The 15,624-nt window shown below is 36.3% G+C and overlaps 1 protein-coding gene across 1 annotated transcript in view; it reads left to right on the forward strand.

Annotated features, from left to right (window-relative positions):
• Positions 1 to 15,624, forward strand: part of MYO16 (myosin XVI) — a 675,300-nt gene that overhangs the window by 141,132 nt on the left and 518,544 nt on the right. The window contains exon 5 of the mRNA XM_036754583.1: positions 5,445 to 5,569. Coding sequence (XP_036610478.1) covers positions 5,445 to 5,569 — 125 coding nt within the window. The remainder of the gene's footprint in view (positions 1 to 5,444; positions 5,570 to 15,624) is intronic.

The following is a 15,624-nucleotide window of genomic DNA, read 5'->3' on the forward strand; positions in this document are numbered from 1 at the left end:
TTGCATTTTCCTCCTATATTTCTGGGCTAAATTATTATTGTAGCATCAGAGATAAATGGGCCAGGAGGCCAGTGAAAAAGTTGGTTACATGGAAAATCAGTGGTCCTAAGTTCTAATTGCACTGTTACAACTGTTTGCCTGAATGAAAATGGAATGATCAATTAACCTTAGTTCATCAGCCAGGTGTCCTGATCTGTCATATGAGATAACCAAAGAAATCTGGTTGATTATTTCATGAATATTGTATTCCATATTCAAGACAAACTACCCAGCCTCTGAGGAAAGCAATTGGTTGATAAGATTGTCAGAAATAGAAAGGAAGGTAGTGAATGATAAAGATGGCTTAGGAAAAAAATAGGACTATCCTTGGCTGAGTTCTGCAGATTAAAGATTAAGCTGTTGTTGTTTAGCAAAGGGTAATAAATACAAATAACATTAAAATGAATATATTCAAAGTAGAATTAAATAAATGTATCCTGTTAAGACATATACAGATGAAAGCTATTGTTATTGGAGGAGGTTGAACTCAGTGTGGACTAAAGTACTTGGAGAAAATTTCATATGGGAAGATATAACTGAACCCTGAAGTTAGTGCGTAGTCAGATGAAGTATTATAGGTAGAGATATAAGAATGAGCATGGCATGTGCAGGGGGGAAAAATGAAAAGGATTGCCTGGCTAGAATAGTACAGTGAAAAAGTCATTGGATCTGCACCCAGAGGATGTAGATTTCAATCGTACCTGTGACACTTAGTATCTATGCAATCTTGCTAAGTCACTTAATTTCCTTTGGCCTCAGTTTACTCAGTTTGCTCAACGAGCGAATTGGGCTATATGAATTCCATGGTCCTTCTCAGTTCTACATCTTTTATCTCATGCATAGAATTTATGTTGCAGAGTATGTTCATTGGAGGGAGTAGTAAGAGATGACGTTTAGTAAGTAAGATGCAGCCAGACTGTTGAGAGCTTTATCAGAATAAAAAAAATTGAATTTAATGTAGAAATTAGTTGAAAATATTTTGAAATAGGTAAGTGAATGTTGGAATTGTTATTTCAAAAAGAATAATTTGGTGGAGATGTACAGGATGGGTTAATGAGCAAAAAACAACAACAAAAAATTAAGAAAAGTAGGTAAACAATGTTGCGATAATCCAAAGTGATGAAAGTGTATTATAACAATAATATTGGTAATGGAGAGGAAGGATTAAAATCTAGAAATATTTCAAAGGTAAAAAATTACAAGGCAATGGTTGGTTATGATTGAGGTTCAAAGGAGAAAAATTAATTAACATGACTGTAAAGTCTCAATTCTGGATGACTGGGAAAATGATGGTGTCATTCACAGAAATAGGGAAGTTGTGGGAAGATCATATTTGTTAGGTATCCTTGTAATTTCAGCTTTAAACATTTTTTTTGGAAAAAAATTTAGTGTGTAAAGCTATTTTAGTCCCTAAACACCTGAAGGTATTTTATACCTGCTTTTATTTATGAGAGAAAAAATAGAAGCTATGTATGCAATAATTATACATTCAATGCCAAATGATTTTTATAGTTTTCAACTTTTTAGCTTAAGAAATTATTGTAACCTATGATCTCTGCCATTGTCTTGAACTCCCACTGGCTATGCATGTACCATTTGTTAGGATCAGTGATTAGCCCTCCCAGTTCTATTTAACCACTCAATACCAATTAACTTTTACAAAAAGATATTTACTGCAAAAGCATAGCTAAAACAAACGTATAAATATCTTCCCCCAACCCCTCTTAGGCATAATCTCTTCTACACTATAGTTGCCTCTGAAAATAGAGTCTTAAAATTTAGCTTGATTCCTACCAGGCATTGTCCCTACCAATTTCATGGCCAGATGTGACCCATCTGTTAGATGTGCCCTTTCTCTGAGATGGAGTCCAGTTAATACTCGTTCTCCAGGACATCTATGCTACTCCAGCTGCAAAACCTGATCCTAATCCTGATTCCCGGTTTCCTAAGGCTTACTCTGCCGAGGGCTGTCAAGGTTGGAGTCTCTATTTCCTTCACTCAACATTCCGAGCTAAGTCATCACCATAATGTCACAGGAGACAATGAAGTAAAATGATGATACTTTTTGAATGCTTCCACAATCAATAAAAGAGCCTGTTCTTCAACATGTGATAGTGGATCAGTTAGGCAGTGCAGTGGATAGATCATTAACCTTGGAGTCAGGAGGACCTGAGTTCAAATTTGACCTCAGTCACTTGACACTTACTACCTGTGTGACCCCGAGCAAATCACCTAACCCTGATTGCTTCGCAAAAAGAAAAATTGAAATTAGTTGACTAGAACAAGTTATAGAATGTCATTGCATGCTCCGCAGTCATCTTATTTAAGATGTTTCCTTTATACATAATTGTAAATCTCCCAGAAGGCTCTTCATAGTGTACTCCATATGAAATCGCCAGTGAAAGTACTCAGGCATGCACTAAATTTCCATTACATTATCATTCTGGAGAGGTAGCATCTCACAGTAGATAGAGAGCTGTCCTCAGGTTCAGAACAAATCTGGATTTTAGTCCTATATCATGTTGTCTGGGTGACCTTGGGCAAGTCACTTAACCTAGTAACTTTCAAAGACTACAAACTGCAGAACAGATGTCAGTTTACATTCAGAGAGGTAGTCTCTACACTGGAAATCCCTTCTGTCAATGAAATCATCTGTCTAGTTTGTTGTTGTTGTTTTTAAACCTATTAAATATAAAAAAAGTAAATTGTTTAATCTGGAAAAAATGGCAAGGACATAACATTTAGCCAGTAACCCTTATAACAAGTGATTTATAAAACACCTTGATAACTTGATTAGTTTGTTTATTTGATCAAGAAAATATTTCAATCCTCACAACTTCATTGCTGCTAAAGGTAGCTGGCTGGAGCAATGAATAGAGCTTAGAGTCAGAAGACCTGCATTCGAATCTGGCCTCACATACTAGGTTCAGGACCCTTGCAAATCACTTAGCCTCTGTCTTCATCGGTTTCTTCAGTTGCGAATAGGAATTATAGTAGCACCCATGTCTCAGGTTGTGAGGATGAAATGAGATAATATTTGTAAAGGGCTTAGCACAGTAACTAATAGGGGCTTTAACACATGTAAGAGAGTGCATGAAACCCCAAATGAGATACCCATGGATGGAGGGAGGGAATGAAGGACCATTAATAGCAAGGGCAATTGAAGACATATTTGGGTTGGGAGGCAGGGGTTGGAGAAGCAATTGAGATTATAATCGGTAAGGTCACAAGAATAAACATGTCCAAATATGAATGCATCTTTCCCCCATACTCTCCCTACTTCTAAATTTCCTTATTTCTGCTGAAAGTATCACCATTCTTTCATGATCTCAAGTTTATAATCTCAGCACCACCCTTAGCATCTCAATATCCCCCAACCTACATATCCAATTAGTTGCTAAATCCTACTTATTCTGCCCCCACATTTTTTTCATTTGACTCCTTCTCTTGACATTCACAGTTATGACTGTGATTCAGGTCCTTGTCATGTCTCTTCTAGGTTATGGCAACAACCTCCTAATTGGTCTTCCCATTCCATTCCAATTTATTTACTGCTACCAAAGTAAAACTCCTTCAATTAAGATCTAACTATGAGACTACCATATTCAACTAAATCCAGTAGTTTTGTATTACCTCTAGGGTGAAATATAAGCTATTTAGCTATGAAAGTCCTATCCAACTTGTCCCTAGCTTATCTTTCATTAAGATACAAGTGCCCTCCTACACTCTGTTCTCGAACCAAAGTGACCCTGTCTTTATTTTTCCAATGTGAGACTCCATTTTTCATTTCTATTCCCTCTGCACTGGCACCTAGTTATTTAGAGGAAAAAGAGTTCAGTATGGGCCTCAAATATATGCAAAAATGGAGATTTTTTGTACTACCCCATATATTCAATATTAGAAATAGAGGAATTCCATTTTCTACTTATACCTTTCTTATAACTCTTCTTTTACCTTTATAAATTTTTTTAGTGACTAAGTTTTAAACATTATTTAAAATGATGTCCCAGGTGGTAACTAAGAGTTCTTTTCTTGACAACCCTATGAGCTACTGAATAATGTATTTTGCAACATTAGAAAAATTACAAAAATGATCAAACTTTGCAGTGGAGAATACATCATATCCATCTACTTAGAATCAGTTTAAAATATGTGAGAAAAATCTGCATGAATCAAGAAGAAGACATATGCATCAAAACTTTAGATCACTGCTCAAACTCATGAATTTTAAGATGAGGACACAGTTATGATTTTTGACCTTAATAGATTTCAGAAATGTCCATTAAGGAATCCATTTTTTTTGAAATGGCAAATCATAATTGTCCAGCCCTGATATATCTAAAGAAGTTTTATATTCTTTTATTTCCCTGGAAAGAGATGACTTTAAAGCAGACTATATTCAATAAGTGAAACCGTTCAGATACCCATTCATATCTTTTATTCTGTTTTATCACTTTCTCCATATTGCTAAAAGGAAAGGAGTTGAAAATACCTTCAGTGTGGTATACGCATCTTTTTTTTAAGCTTGATTACTTGAATGAAGTATGGAGATTTTCTTTTATGTGTAACTTTGATGAATGACCCTCTTGCTATTCTCGCTTGCACCCTGCATGTTCACCGTGTAGTTGGACATACTGTAAACAATTATACATTTTTAAAAGTTTACTTCTTATATCCTCGATAGCAGCTCTCTTTTATAAGTTTGTAGGAAGCAGATTTGTATTATGTTCTACATACAGGTTTCAATGAAATTATTTTATCATTCAATTTTTGCTATTAATTTAAAATAGGAATAAGTATAGGTATAGGATGTGTGTGTGTGTGTGTGCACTTGCACATGTGTATACATACACACACATATAGTATAGGACCTTTGACTTCAATGGTATAGACTCCTCCCAGGTGTGGAAACTCTACCAGTACAAGTCAATAGCTTCTCTGCAATTTATAGTCTTAGAGAATCACCTAACTCACTGGAAGATTAAGTCATCTGCCCAGGGTTACTCATCCTGTCAGAGGTCGAAACTGAACACAGGTCTTCCTCCTTTTAAGAACAGCTCTCAGTTCACTATATTATCCTACCTAATTGATTTAAAATAAAATCAACAAATATTTATTATATATCTACTAGATATAACACTGTGCTAAGTGCCAAAAAGACTACAAAGATGACAATCTACTTGGCAAAAACATACAGTCTTCTTTGGGAAGTATAACACATTTAAGAATATTTTAAGTAACTCTAGGCAATGCACACAACTACAAGACAACAACAGCAGATCATGCCTAAGTAGAATGTTTTTTGGTAACTAGTGATCAGAGAAGTTTGTATTTTGTTTTGTTTTTCCTGCTACTTGAAAGATCTTCTTCCTATCTCTCTTTGTCTCCTATTCTCTTTTAAACAGGGGTGGATCTGACCTCACTTCGCCAGATAAAGCTTCAGAGACCAATGAGTATGTTGAATGACATAAAACAACTCTTATCATCAGGAGGAAACGTAAATGAGAAAAATGATGAAGGTGTTACCCTTGTAAGTTGAAATATTTTCCTCGGATATATTATTTAAAGAACAATTCAATTCAGCAGGCCTTAACCAGATGCCTCCTACACCCAAAGCACTAGGCTAGGCCCTATGAATACAAAAGCAAATAAACAAGAACATAGTCTCTAGCTTCAAGGAACTTATGGTTTAATAGAGTGTGTAAGACAAGCAAACATCTAAGAATGATGCAAGATAGAATAATATAGAGTCAAAGGAGAGGTTTAGAGAAAGTGCTGGAAAAATTAGAAAGATCAGAGATAAATTTCAAAATGAAAAACTGGAGAAAGCTTCATGGGAGAGTTGGTATCCAAGCTAAATCTTAAACTAAGAGAAATTTCAACATGAGGGAAAGTATACCAGGCTGAGGTATGGGCTATATAATTCATGGAATTGGGAGAATACAGAGCAAGATCAGGGAAGAACTTATATAAATACAGTTAGCTGGAATGTGAATATGCTAAAGGCAGGGTGAAATAAAAATGCATAGTTAGGTTGGGGTCGGATTGTGGAGCAGGTAATGAGTTTGACTTTTACCCCATAGTGAAGAGAAGCTATTGAATGCTTTTGCTCAGGCGAGTGGTATGATCAGATCTTTTACAATTGAAGTATGAAATCACTACTACAGAATTACTAAATTAGATGTTAATTAATGATATAAAAGCTTTTTCTGTATTTGTAGTGGCCAAAGCCAGAAGTATATCTCACTGGAAAACAAATGTTCACTGTCAGTTTTATTCTTTTGACTTTGACTCCTAAGTACTTTGAAATACCTAGTCCTCATTCAAGCCATCCCCTGAGATTAATGGCTACTCCTTGGTCTTCAAAGTTCTAAATTTGTGTCAGCATTTACTGTTTTTCTCTGTACCTGGTTCAATAATCTGAGAAAAGTGGGCAATTAGTGCCCAGTTTTTATTGAATGTTACAGCATATATTATTTCAAATTTTTATTTGGATCTTGGCCATCATCTCTTGTGTTAGCTTTCCCTCCCAACTTTGAATCATCTGGAAATTTGATGAACATACCCTGTATGATTTATCTAAGTCATTGGTAAAAATCCATCTTTCCTTGTATAAAAAGTTAGTAAGATCCTCTTCTGTCAGAGAGATAATAAACTTGTGGTAAAGGTTGAGGCATATATACCTAGATGTTGTTACAGGTAAATAGCATTTGAACTGATTGAAGGCCAGAGCTCAGTTATTATTAACTGGTTAACTTGGAGGAAAGTCTGGAAAATTATGTCATTGGGTTATATAATTGGCCCTGAATCATTTAACATTTATGTGACTGATTTAGATAAATGGACTATGTTGTAGATGACACAAAATTAGTTCAGATAACTGAGAAGTTTTATTACAGAGTTGAGGGTCCAAAAAAGGCCTCAAGAGACAATAACAATGGCCTGAATCTATTGAAATTAATATAAAATTGTAATTTGGTTTAAAAAGTGAACTACATAAGTACAGAACGATGAAGACATGTTTAGAAAACGCTTCTTGTAAAAAACACCTTGAAATTTTAGTGGTCTGTAAATAGTATATGAGTCAACAATGGGGCATGGCAGAGAAAAAAAGATGGATACATTAAGGCAAGTAAATGAAAGGATAGTCCTACCATACTCTGCTCTGGTCAGAATACATTGCAAATACTGTATTCAACTCAGGACTTTTTAGGAAGGTCATTGAGCAGTAGGAGCATACACTTAAAGAGTCATTAAGATAGAAACAAGATTAGAAATTATGCCAAGGATAAGTTGAGGTAATAGAGAATGTTTAACCTTGAAAATAGAAGTCATATGTGAAAGGCTGTCATGTGGAAAAGGTCTTAGGCCTTTTTATTTCACTCAAGAAGACAGTACTATTAGTAAAAGGTGAATATCTTAGAGATACATATTTCTACTTAATGTAAGACAAAAAACTCCAACATTTCCTGAAAATCAAAGCTGTTAAAAAATGGAATTAGCTGATGTTGGAGGTAGTAGGTACAACAATTTTACAGTCAGGCAAGTGGAGGCTGAATGACCACTTGCCAGGAATTTAATTGAACACATGTTAAGGTGCACATTGGATTAAATGGCTTCTGAGAGGAGCAGCTAGGTGGCGCAGCAAGTAGAACACCAGCCCTGGAGTCAGGGAGACCTGAATTCAAATGTGGCCTGAGACACTTGACATACTTACTAGCTGTGTGACCTTGGGCAAGTCACTTAATCCCAATTGCCCCTTAGAAGAGGAAACACTCCCATCCTGAAGAAGAACACCAACAAAGTTACTAAGGAGAAGCATGTTTCCAGGAGTCAGAGGGTAGTCTAATTTAACATGTGAAAGGTGTACAGTTTAATAATGCTTGCTAATTTTGGAAAGGTGGACTGCTGCCAATACATCAGAAACCTTTGAATTTTAGACAAAAACCTTCAGATTTTACTGAGGAGCAGACAATAAAGAGCCACTGTCAATTTTTGAAAAGTAATATGAAAAGATCCATCTATAAAAAAGGTCAATCTGGCAGCAATTTCAAAGATAGTTTGAAATAAAGAGAGGCATAGATATGAAGACCAGTTGGGAGGCAATGGTAATAGATCAGGCAAGTGGTAATGAGGGTCATGACTAGAGGGGTGACAGTAGAAATTGAGAAAGAATTTAAATGCAAGAGATGGAATTTATAAGCCTACTTAACTGATTACATATATGACATGGGAAAGTGAAAGTCAAATTAAGAGTTCCTAATATGATAGACCTGGTAAATATTTGTGCCAGAGGCAGGAAGACTGAAATATTTGTGATATGTAGACTTAAGGTAGAATGACAACATGTCATAACCAGGTAGAAATGAGTATGTCTAGATAAAAGTATCTTATAAGCTATAGAAGATGCACAGCTGGAACTAGAGATTTAGGAATCATACACGTTGGAGGGGTAATCAAAGTTATCAAAATGAACCAGCTTGCCAAGAAAAATACTCTAAAGAAAGAATAAGGACCTAGGCAGAATGCTGAGAGATAGCTACCCCAATGGGTGAAGAAGAAGAGAGGGAGACAGAAAAAAATACATCAAATAAACAGTAAGAGAAGCAGAAAGAGACCAGTGATAGCATACTGATGTGGTTTGGGTGTTCGGTGAAGATATTGGGGAAGGGATATGACACACTTTTAAGTTTAATTTGCTTTATTAACATTTTCTCCATCACTTTCTTAAGTCTAGGAAATTTAAAAAAGGTAACTCAAGTCCTGATTTGTAACATTTCCCAATTTCTGAAGTACAAAACTTCATGCTGAAAATTTGACAATCAATTCTCCAGATACAATTAAAGCTGGCTCCCACACACTCTTCACAGTATCCCAAGCTGCCCAAAATCATTGCATATACTCACTGAAAAAGCCATTGGATTTGATGATTAAAAAGGCATTGGCACCATTTCAGAAAGAAGTTTTGAGAAAATCAAAGTGGTTAAGGAGACAGCAAGAAAATAGAATGTCCAGGTATTGTCATCAAGAAGCACTTATTTTTCACTTCCCATATGCCAGGGACTGTACTAAACACTGTGAATACAAAGAAAAGCAAAAAGAAATGTATCCCCTGCCCCCAAGGAGCTTATATTCTGATGGAGTCAGAGAGCACATACAAGGATTCTGAAAATCAGGAGTGGGGGCTCTTTGTCAAGTCCTTGGAATGAAGGATGGCAAATCTGGGCCTTTCCTCAAAATGCAGGTTCCAAAAATGACTCACAACTGGAAGAATAGGGTGCTTGGGCTGAGGATTGGAGGGAGAAGGCAGTTGAGGCATAGTGATGAAGTCCACAGAATATAGATATAGACAGCATTCCCAAAAAGTTTCATAGTTAAAGGGAGTGAGAAGATGGTAAGGAAGACAGGAGATATGTGCATGTTTGTAGACAGACAGCAAGAAGTCAGCAGAAAAGAAGAGATTTGTTGGGATATTTGTAGATTCACTAGCAGTCATGGGCTCAATTAGATAATATCTATAGTCCCTGGCAATTCTGATATACCAGATAACACTCAAAGGACAGGAAATGAAAGCTGCTGCAAGGTCTCAAAGGAGCTACTGTATTTCCCCATGTATAAGATGCTCCCATGTATACAATGCACCTTAATTTTGGGGCCCGAAATTTGAAAAAAAATGTATTACATAAAGTTATTGAACTCAAGTTTTATTCATCTGCTCAGAGCTTTCAGGAATCTTTTGGGCAAATCTGGTGCATGTGCGCATGCTTTGTCCATTCCGTTTCATGAACCTGAAGCACCAATTGTGTCCTCCTTTGAAATCAGTAACTTCTTTTTCATCAGCAATTCTTCCTGCCTCATGCTGAACCATCTTTGTGGACACAAGAATTCCGATTACCCTTTGCTCTTCAATCCATATCTTCAATTCCCTCACTAAATCAGGCCATTTTGCTGACTTGCTTCTCATGGCCTTCTTCTGCCATGGCTTTTTCAGTAGGGTTTCTTCATCTGGTAGCTAGTCTCAGATTGTTTTCTCAGTTGGAGGAAGACGAAACTTATGTTAAGCAGCACGATTTCCATTCACTTTTGTAAACTGGATCACTTTTAACTTGAATTCAGCACCGTATGAAAATCTTTTCTGAGCCATTTCTGGGCAGAACATGGCAAAAGGTGGCCTAATATACTGGTAACAAATGCGAAACAATGAGTGCAAAAACAACAAGTGCGAAAAAGTGGAAAATGCAAGTAAAAAAATCTACAACCACTGTATAAGATGCACCCAGTTTTTAGACCCCAAATTTTTCGAAAAGGCATGCATCTTATACATGGGGAAATATGGTAATGAGGCAATGGAATTAAGGGAAGAGTCAAAGGGATTGGTGAGGAGTGGAGATCTCCCCAAGAAAGTACAATTGGGGTTGTCCACAACCTAATTTTAAAAGAATTATTTTCTTCAGTTAGATTTTGTATCTTCTTTTCCATTTGGCCATTTCTATTTTTTTTAAGGAGTTGTTTTCTTCAGTCAATTTTTGAGCTTCCTTTTCTAAGCGGTTGACTTTTTTTTTATAATTATCTTGCATTACTCTCATTTCTTTTCCCAATTTTTCTTCTACTTCTCTTACTTGCTTTTTTACAATTCTTTTTGAGCTCTTCCAAGAATGCTTTTGGGCTTGAGTCCAATTCATATTCCTCTTCAAGGTTTCACATGTAAGTATTTTGTCATCGTTGTCCTCTTCTGAGTTTGTGCTTCGATCTTCCTATCACCATAGTTGCTTTCTATGGTCAGAGTTCTTTTTTAGGTTTCGCCCATTTTCTGAAGTTGAACACTGCTCTCAAGGTAAAAGGGGCACTGTCCCAAGCTTCTTGCACTGGTTTTCAGGGGTCTGGTCACTAACTTTCTGCTGGGGCCTCAGGAGCTGGTGGCTTGCCCACTGTGCTATGGTGGCCCACTGATGTAATCACTCCCATTGTGCCCTGGGTTGTGGGGCTGGCAACTTGCCTGCTCTGCCACTGGCCTGCTGAGCCAGGGTCAAGGGACCTCAGTTGCCAATTTGTGCTGTGGATAAGAGACTCTTCCTGGCTTGCCTGGACTCTGCCTGTGCTAGGCTCCTCTTCCCTTTTACCAAAGCGAGACAAATCTTTCCTAAAGTCTTTCTAATTTATCTTGAACTGGAAAATTGTTTCACTCCATCTTTTTGTGGATTCTGTCACTCCAGAATTCTTTTAGAGGCTTGATTTAACATTGCTGCCAAGGGAAACTGAGGAGATCTCAGGCAACTTCCTGGCTTCTCTCCACCATCTTGGCTCCACCTCTCAGCTTTTTATTTTGTAGAGTAGAACATATTGTAATCATTTAGTGGAAAAGTAAGCTATTTTTAAAGGAAAGAAAAATAAATGCTTCAATTTTCCAACCTTGGTGAATCTTTGTATTCCTTGTGACCAACATTCTACTGAACAAATATAAATGTTGCTGATAATTATATAGTAATACCTAACACTTATGTTAGATATCATCTTGAGTACTCTTTACAATAAAAGGAATACAAAGAACTGATGGATGAGGAGGTGGAGAGGAAAAAAAACACTTTTCCCACTAAAAGATCATTGCATTTATAAAGCAGCAGTTTGTTTGCATTTTAATTTTAGAGCTGGTAAGTCTTTTTATTTTAATGACCATCATCATCCCACTGTTTCTTATTCTATGTAAGGATCAGAAGGTAGAAGGTATTTTTAGTCATTCACTTCATTATACAGAATCTAAAAATACCAATGGTGTCCACTGAATAATCTCTATCATAATTTACAGTGTCATTCAAAGTTGAAAAGCTTTAACAGATTCCCTAATCTGATAAATCAAATGTACAAGAGAGATAAATCCACCAGAATGACAGTCTTCAGTAAACTAATTTTTAGTTTGTTTTAGAATGTTAAAAATGTGACATCTCTTGGGTCTGTTGGTTCACACCAAACATCTTCATATACATAAGAACCCCAGAAAATCCTACCCAGTCCCCAAAGTAGCACTCAGCTGCAGTGTATTAAGATGCATTTCTCTACTAAGTTGTACAGATCAATTTGTCTTTGAACATGTTTTACATTTGGTAGAATCTGTAAGAGTGAGGCTGAATCAGTATTGGATTTGAGAAAGATGAACTAAAGGTACTTAGTACAAGGTATGATGATCAAATAACATTTCTCAAAGACCAAAAAAGCATGAAAAAAGCAAAATTGGAGGGTGGGAGAACAGAAAGTATATATACATATTATATATATGCATATATAATATATATACACATATATGTATATATTTAAAATATATGTAAATACATTGCTTTATAGAATAGATATTAACCCTATTTTTACAGATGAGGAAAGTGAAGCTAAGTGACTTGTTCAAAGTCACACAGTTAAGTGACAGATTTGGGACTTGAACATGAATCTTCTAGTACCACTAAATTTAATGCTCTTTCCACTAATATCATAGCTCCCTCTTTAGGAAAGAAATTCTATAAGACTCTCCACCTAGTTTGACAAGTATGATTGTTTCCAAGATCATTCTTTAAATCCTAATCTATATACCTGATATAACTCCCAATTCTTTAACTGCCAATCTAGTCCCAGTGAAATGAGAATTTAGAATTTCACAAATCAGTGATATGAAGTGGTTTTTCTCAGGCCAAAAGGATGATGACATAGAAATTGCTGATTTATGTTAAGTGGTGGTTCATAACCCACCTGCATGTGGTAATGGTTTTTACCTTTACTGATCAGTCAACAAGAATTTATTAGCACATATTTTGTCTGCTGCTATGCTAGATGCTGTGAGTACAAATACAATGTATGAAATAGTAGCTACTCTCAAGATGTTACATTTTATAAAATGAGTCAAATGTATATAAAATATATACAGAAAATGTAAACTAAATACAGAGTAGCAAGAGAGGGACAGCATCCCATGAAAGAAAGTGGGAAAAGCTTTGTATTGAAGATGATGGTTGGCGTGTGTCTTGAAGAAGAAGAACTCTATGAGGCTGAACTAGGGAGAGTGAGTTTTGGGAATGGCAGGGGTACCATGCAAAAGCTACGGAGATATGAGATAGAGTGTGAGTGAAGATGGAAATGAGTACTAGAAAAAATGTCAGTTTAACTGGACCATAGAGTAGGACAAGGAAGACCCAGGTCACAAAGGCATTAATTTTTTAAAGGAGTTTTTGCTTTATCCTAGAGGCAATAAAGGAGCCATTGGCATTTGAGTAGAAAGGAGACATTTAAAACTGTGTTTAAGGGAAATCACTTTGGCAGTTACATGGAGGATGGAGTGGAGGGAAGCTTATGGGTGAGAGAATAATTCAAAATTTGACATTCCACAGAAAGCTATTCCTGATCTCACTTAATTCCAGTGGCTTCCCTCTATTAATTATTTCAAATTTATCCTGTATGTGGCTTGTTTATACATAGTTATTTGCATGTTGTCTCTCCCCATTGGATTGAGCTCCTTGAGAGCCGGAATTATCATTTACATTTCTTGGCACGGTGTTTGGCATGTTATTTTTTGACAAACTGACTGAATCTAATGTCTAGAGAAGAGGTGAAGAGGGCTTGGCCTAAGGTGATATCTATGTGAGTAGGGAGAATGGGTTGAATGAGAGAAATGTTGTAGAAAAGTTAAGATTTGACAGCTGGTTAGTTTTGTAGAGTATGGGAGAGTGAGGAATGAAGACTATAACAAAGAAATTATGAACCTGAGAGAATGGAAAAGTACTAATATCTTCTTCAAAAATAGGGAAATTTGAAAGAGCGCTATGTTTGGGGTAAAAGATAATCAATTCTGCTTTGAACATGTTGATTTTGACATATCTGAAGGATGTCTGGTTTGAAATGTCCAAAAGGCAGTTTGGCGTTTGAGACTACAGCTCAGGAAAGGAACTACAACTGGATATGTAGATAAATGGATCTGCAAAGAGATGAAAATTAATGCTGTGGGAATTCATGAGGTTCCAAAAGAGAATGAAGAGGTGGAAGAGGGAATAGTGCCCAAATAAAGTTGGGGGAATATGTGCAATTAACGGTGGGACAGGCTATTGATGAGAAGCCAGCAAAGAAGACTGAGAAGGAAGTCATACATGGAAGAAGAGAGCAAGAAGAGAGAGTAGTGCCATAGAAACAAAGTGAGAGAGGACAAACTATCAGGAGGACAGAGTGGTCAACATTGTCAAATACTGAAGAATTTGAAGAAGGTTAGGACTGAGAGAAGATTATGCATTTGCACAATTTAGCACCAAGCTCACTCATCACTCATACTTCTAACATTGGGATCCTGGATTCTGATTAGAGATATCTCAGTCTATCTTGCCTGGTGCTAGGGTGTACCATTCCATTTCCTGACCACCTCAAAGCAATGCCACATTTTCTATCTCTAGTTTCCCTATATTTGTTGTCTTCCCTTATAAAATATAAGCTATCTGCATCCAGAGAAAGAACTGATAAATAGATGTATATATAGAATAATTGTGTGTGTGTCTAATAGTAGCTGTCTCTAGGATGAGGGGTGAGGGCAGAAAAAAATTTACATGATAACTTTATTATATATTTAAAAAGAATAGCAAGTTGTACATAATAGAATTGCAGTTTCATGTGCAATTACCTTTTTTATTATGCTATGTTATGGAATTGCTTGTTTTATTCCATAAATTAAAGATATTTATATATATATATATATATATATATATATATATATATATATATATATGTACATATAAGTTCCTTTAGTACAGAGATTATCCTGCATAATGTTTGTGTCCCCAGAGCTTAGCAACATTACTGGCACACAGAAAGCAATTAATAAATACTTTCATTTACTCATCTTCTCCCTCTTTCATTCAGTGGATGATCACAGTGTTACTATATACGTAGGCTGGAACTGCAAATATTACAGTTCCTCCTAGGGTTTTGTAGAAGTTCTGAATTTACAGACAGAGGAACTCCAGAAGCTATGACTAAAGCTACTTCCCCTGAGTCTTAGAAAACCACATAGAACTGACAGGAAAAATACAAGAAGAAGGTTAGAAGACTGAAGTAATGGATGTGTTAGAGTTATGGGGTCTATCAGACACCATCCTTTTGGGAACATTATTTTGGATCTGGAAATGTGGTAGGAAGTGTTCATGCATTTTTAATAACCAGCTTCTATATCCTTACATTCAGCTAAATTCAACAACCATAGAATAGATACCGTGCCAAGATACTGTGCTAAGCAATGCTTCTTAAACTGTGGGTCATGACCCACGTGGCAACAGTAAAAGGTTTCTGAATGTGTAATGACGAAAAATTAATTCAAAGTCAAACGCATAATGAATCCGAGGTGTTTCTGGCAGCACTTGCCCGGGTTTCATCTTGCAGCTTCACTCTAACCTTGGTTCTGAACACAAAGCACGCACACTTTGCACTGGGCATGCCCTCAGGCCATGCAATGCCAAGGAACACTGCCAAAATTTGAAAAGGGTTGGCTAGCAGGAAAAGTTGAAGAAGCCCCGGTGCTAAGTACAGGGAATTATATACAATCCTTTGGGTAGTTTATATTCTATTCTA

Source organism: Trichosurus vulpecula, chromosome 4 (genome assembly GCF_011100635.1).
Source record: "Trichosurus vulpecula isolate mTriVul1 chromosome 4, mTriVul1.pri, whole genome shotgun sequence".
Lineage (NCBI taxonomy): Eukaryota > Metazoa > Chordata > Mammalia > Diprotodontia > Phalangeridae > Trichosurus > Trichosurus vulpecula.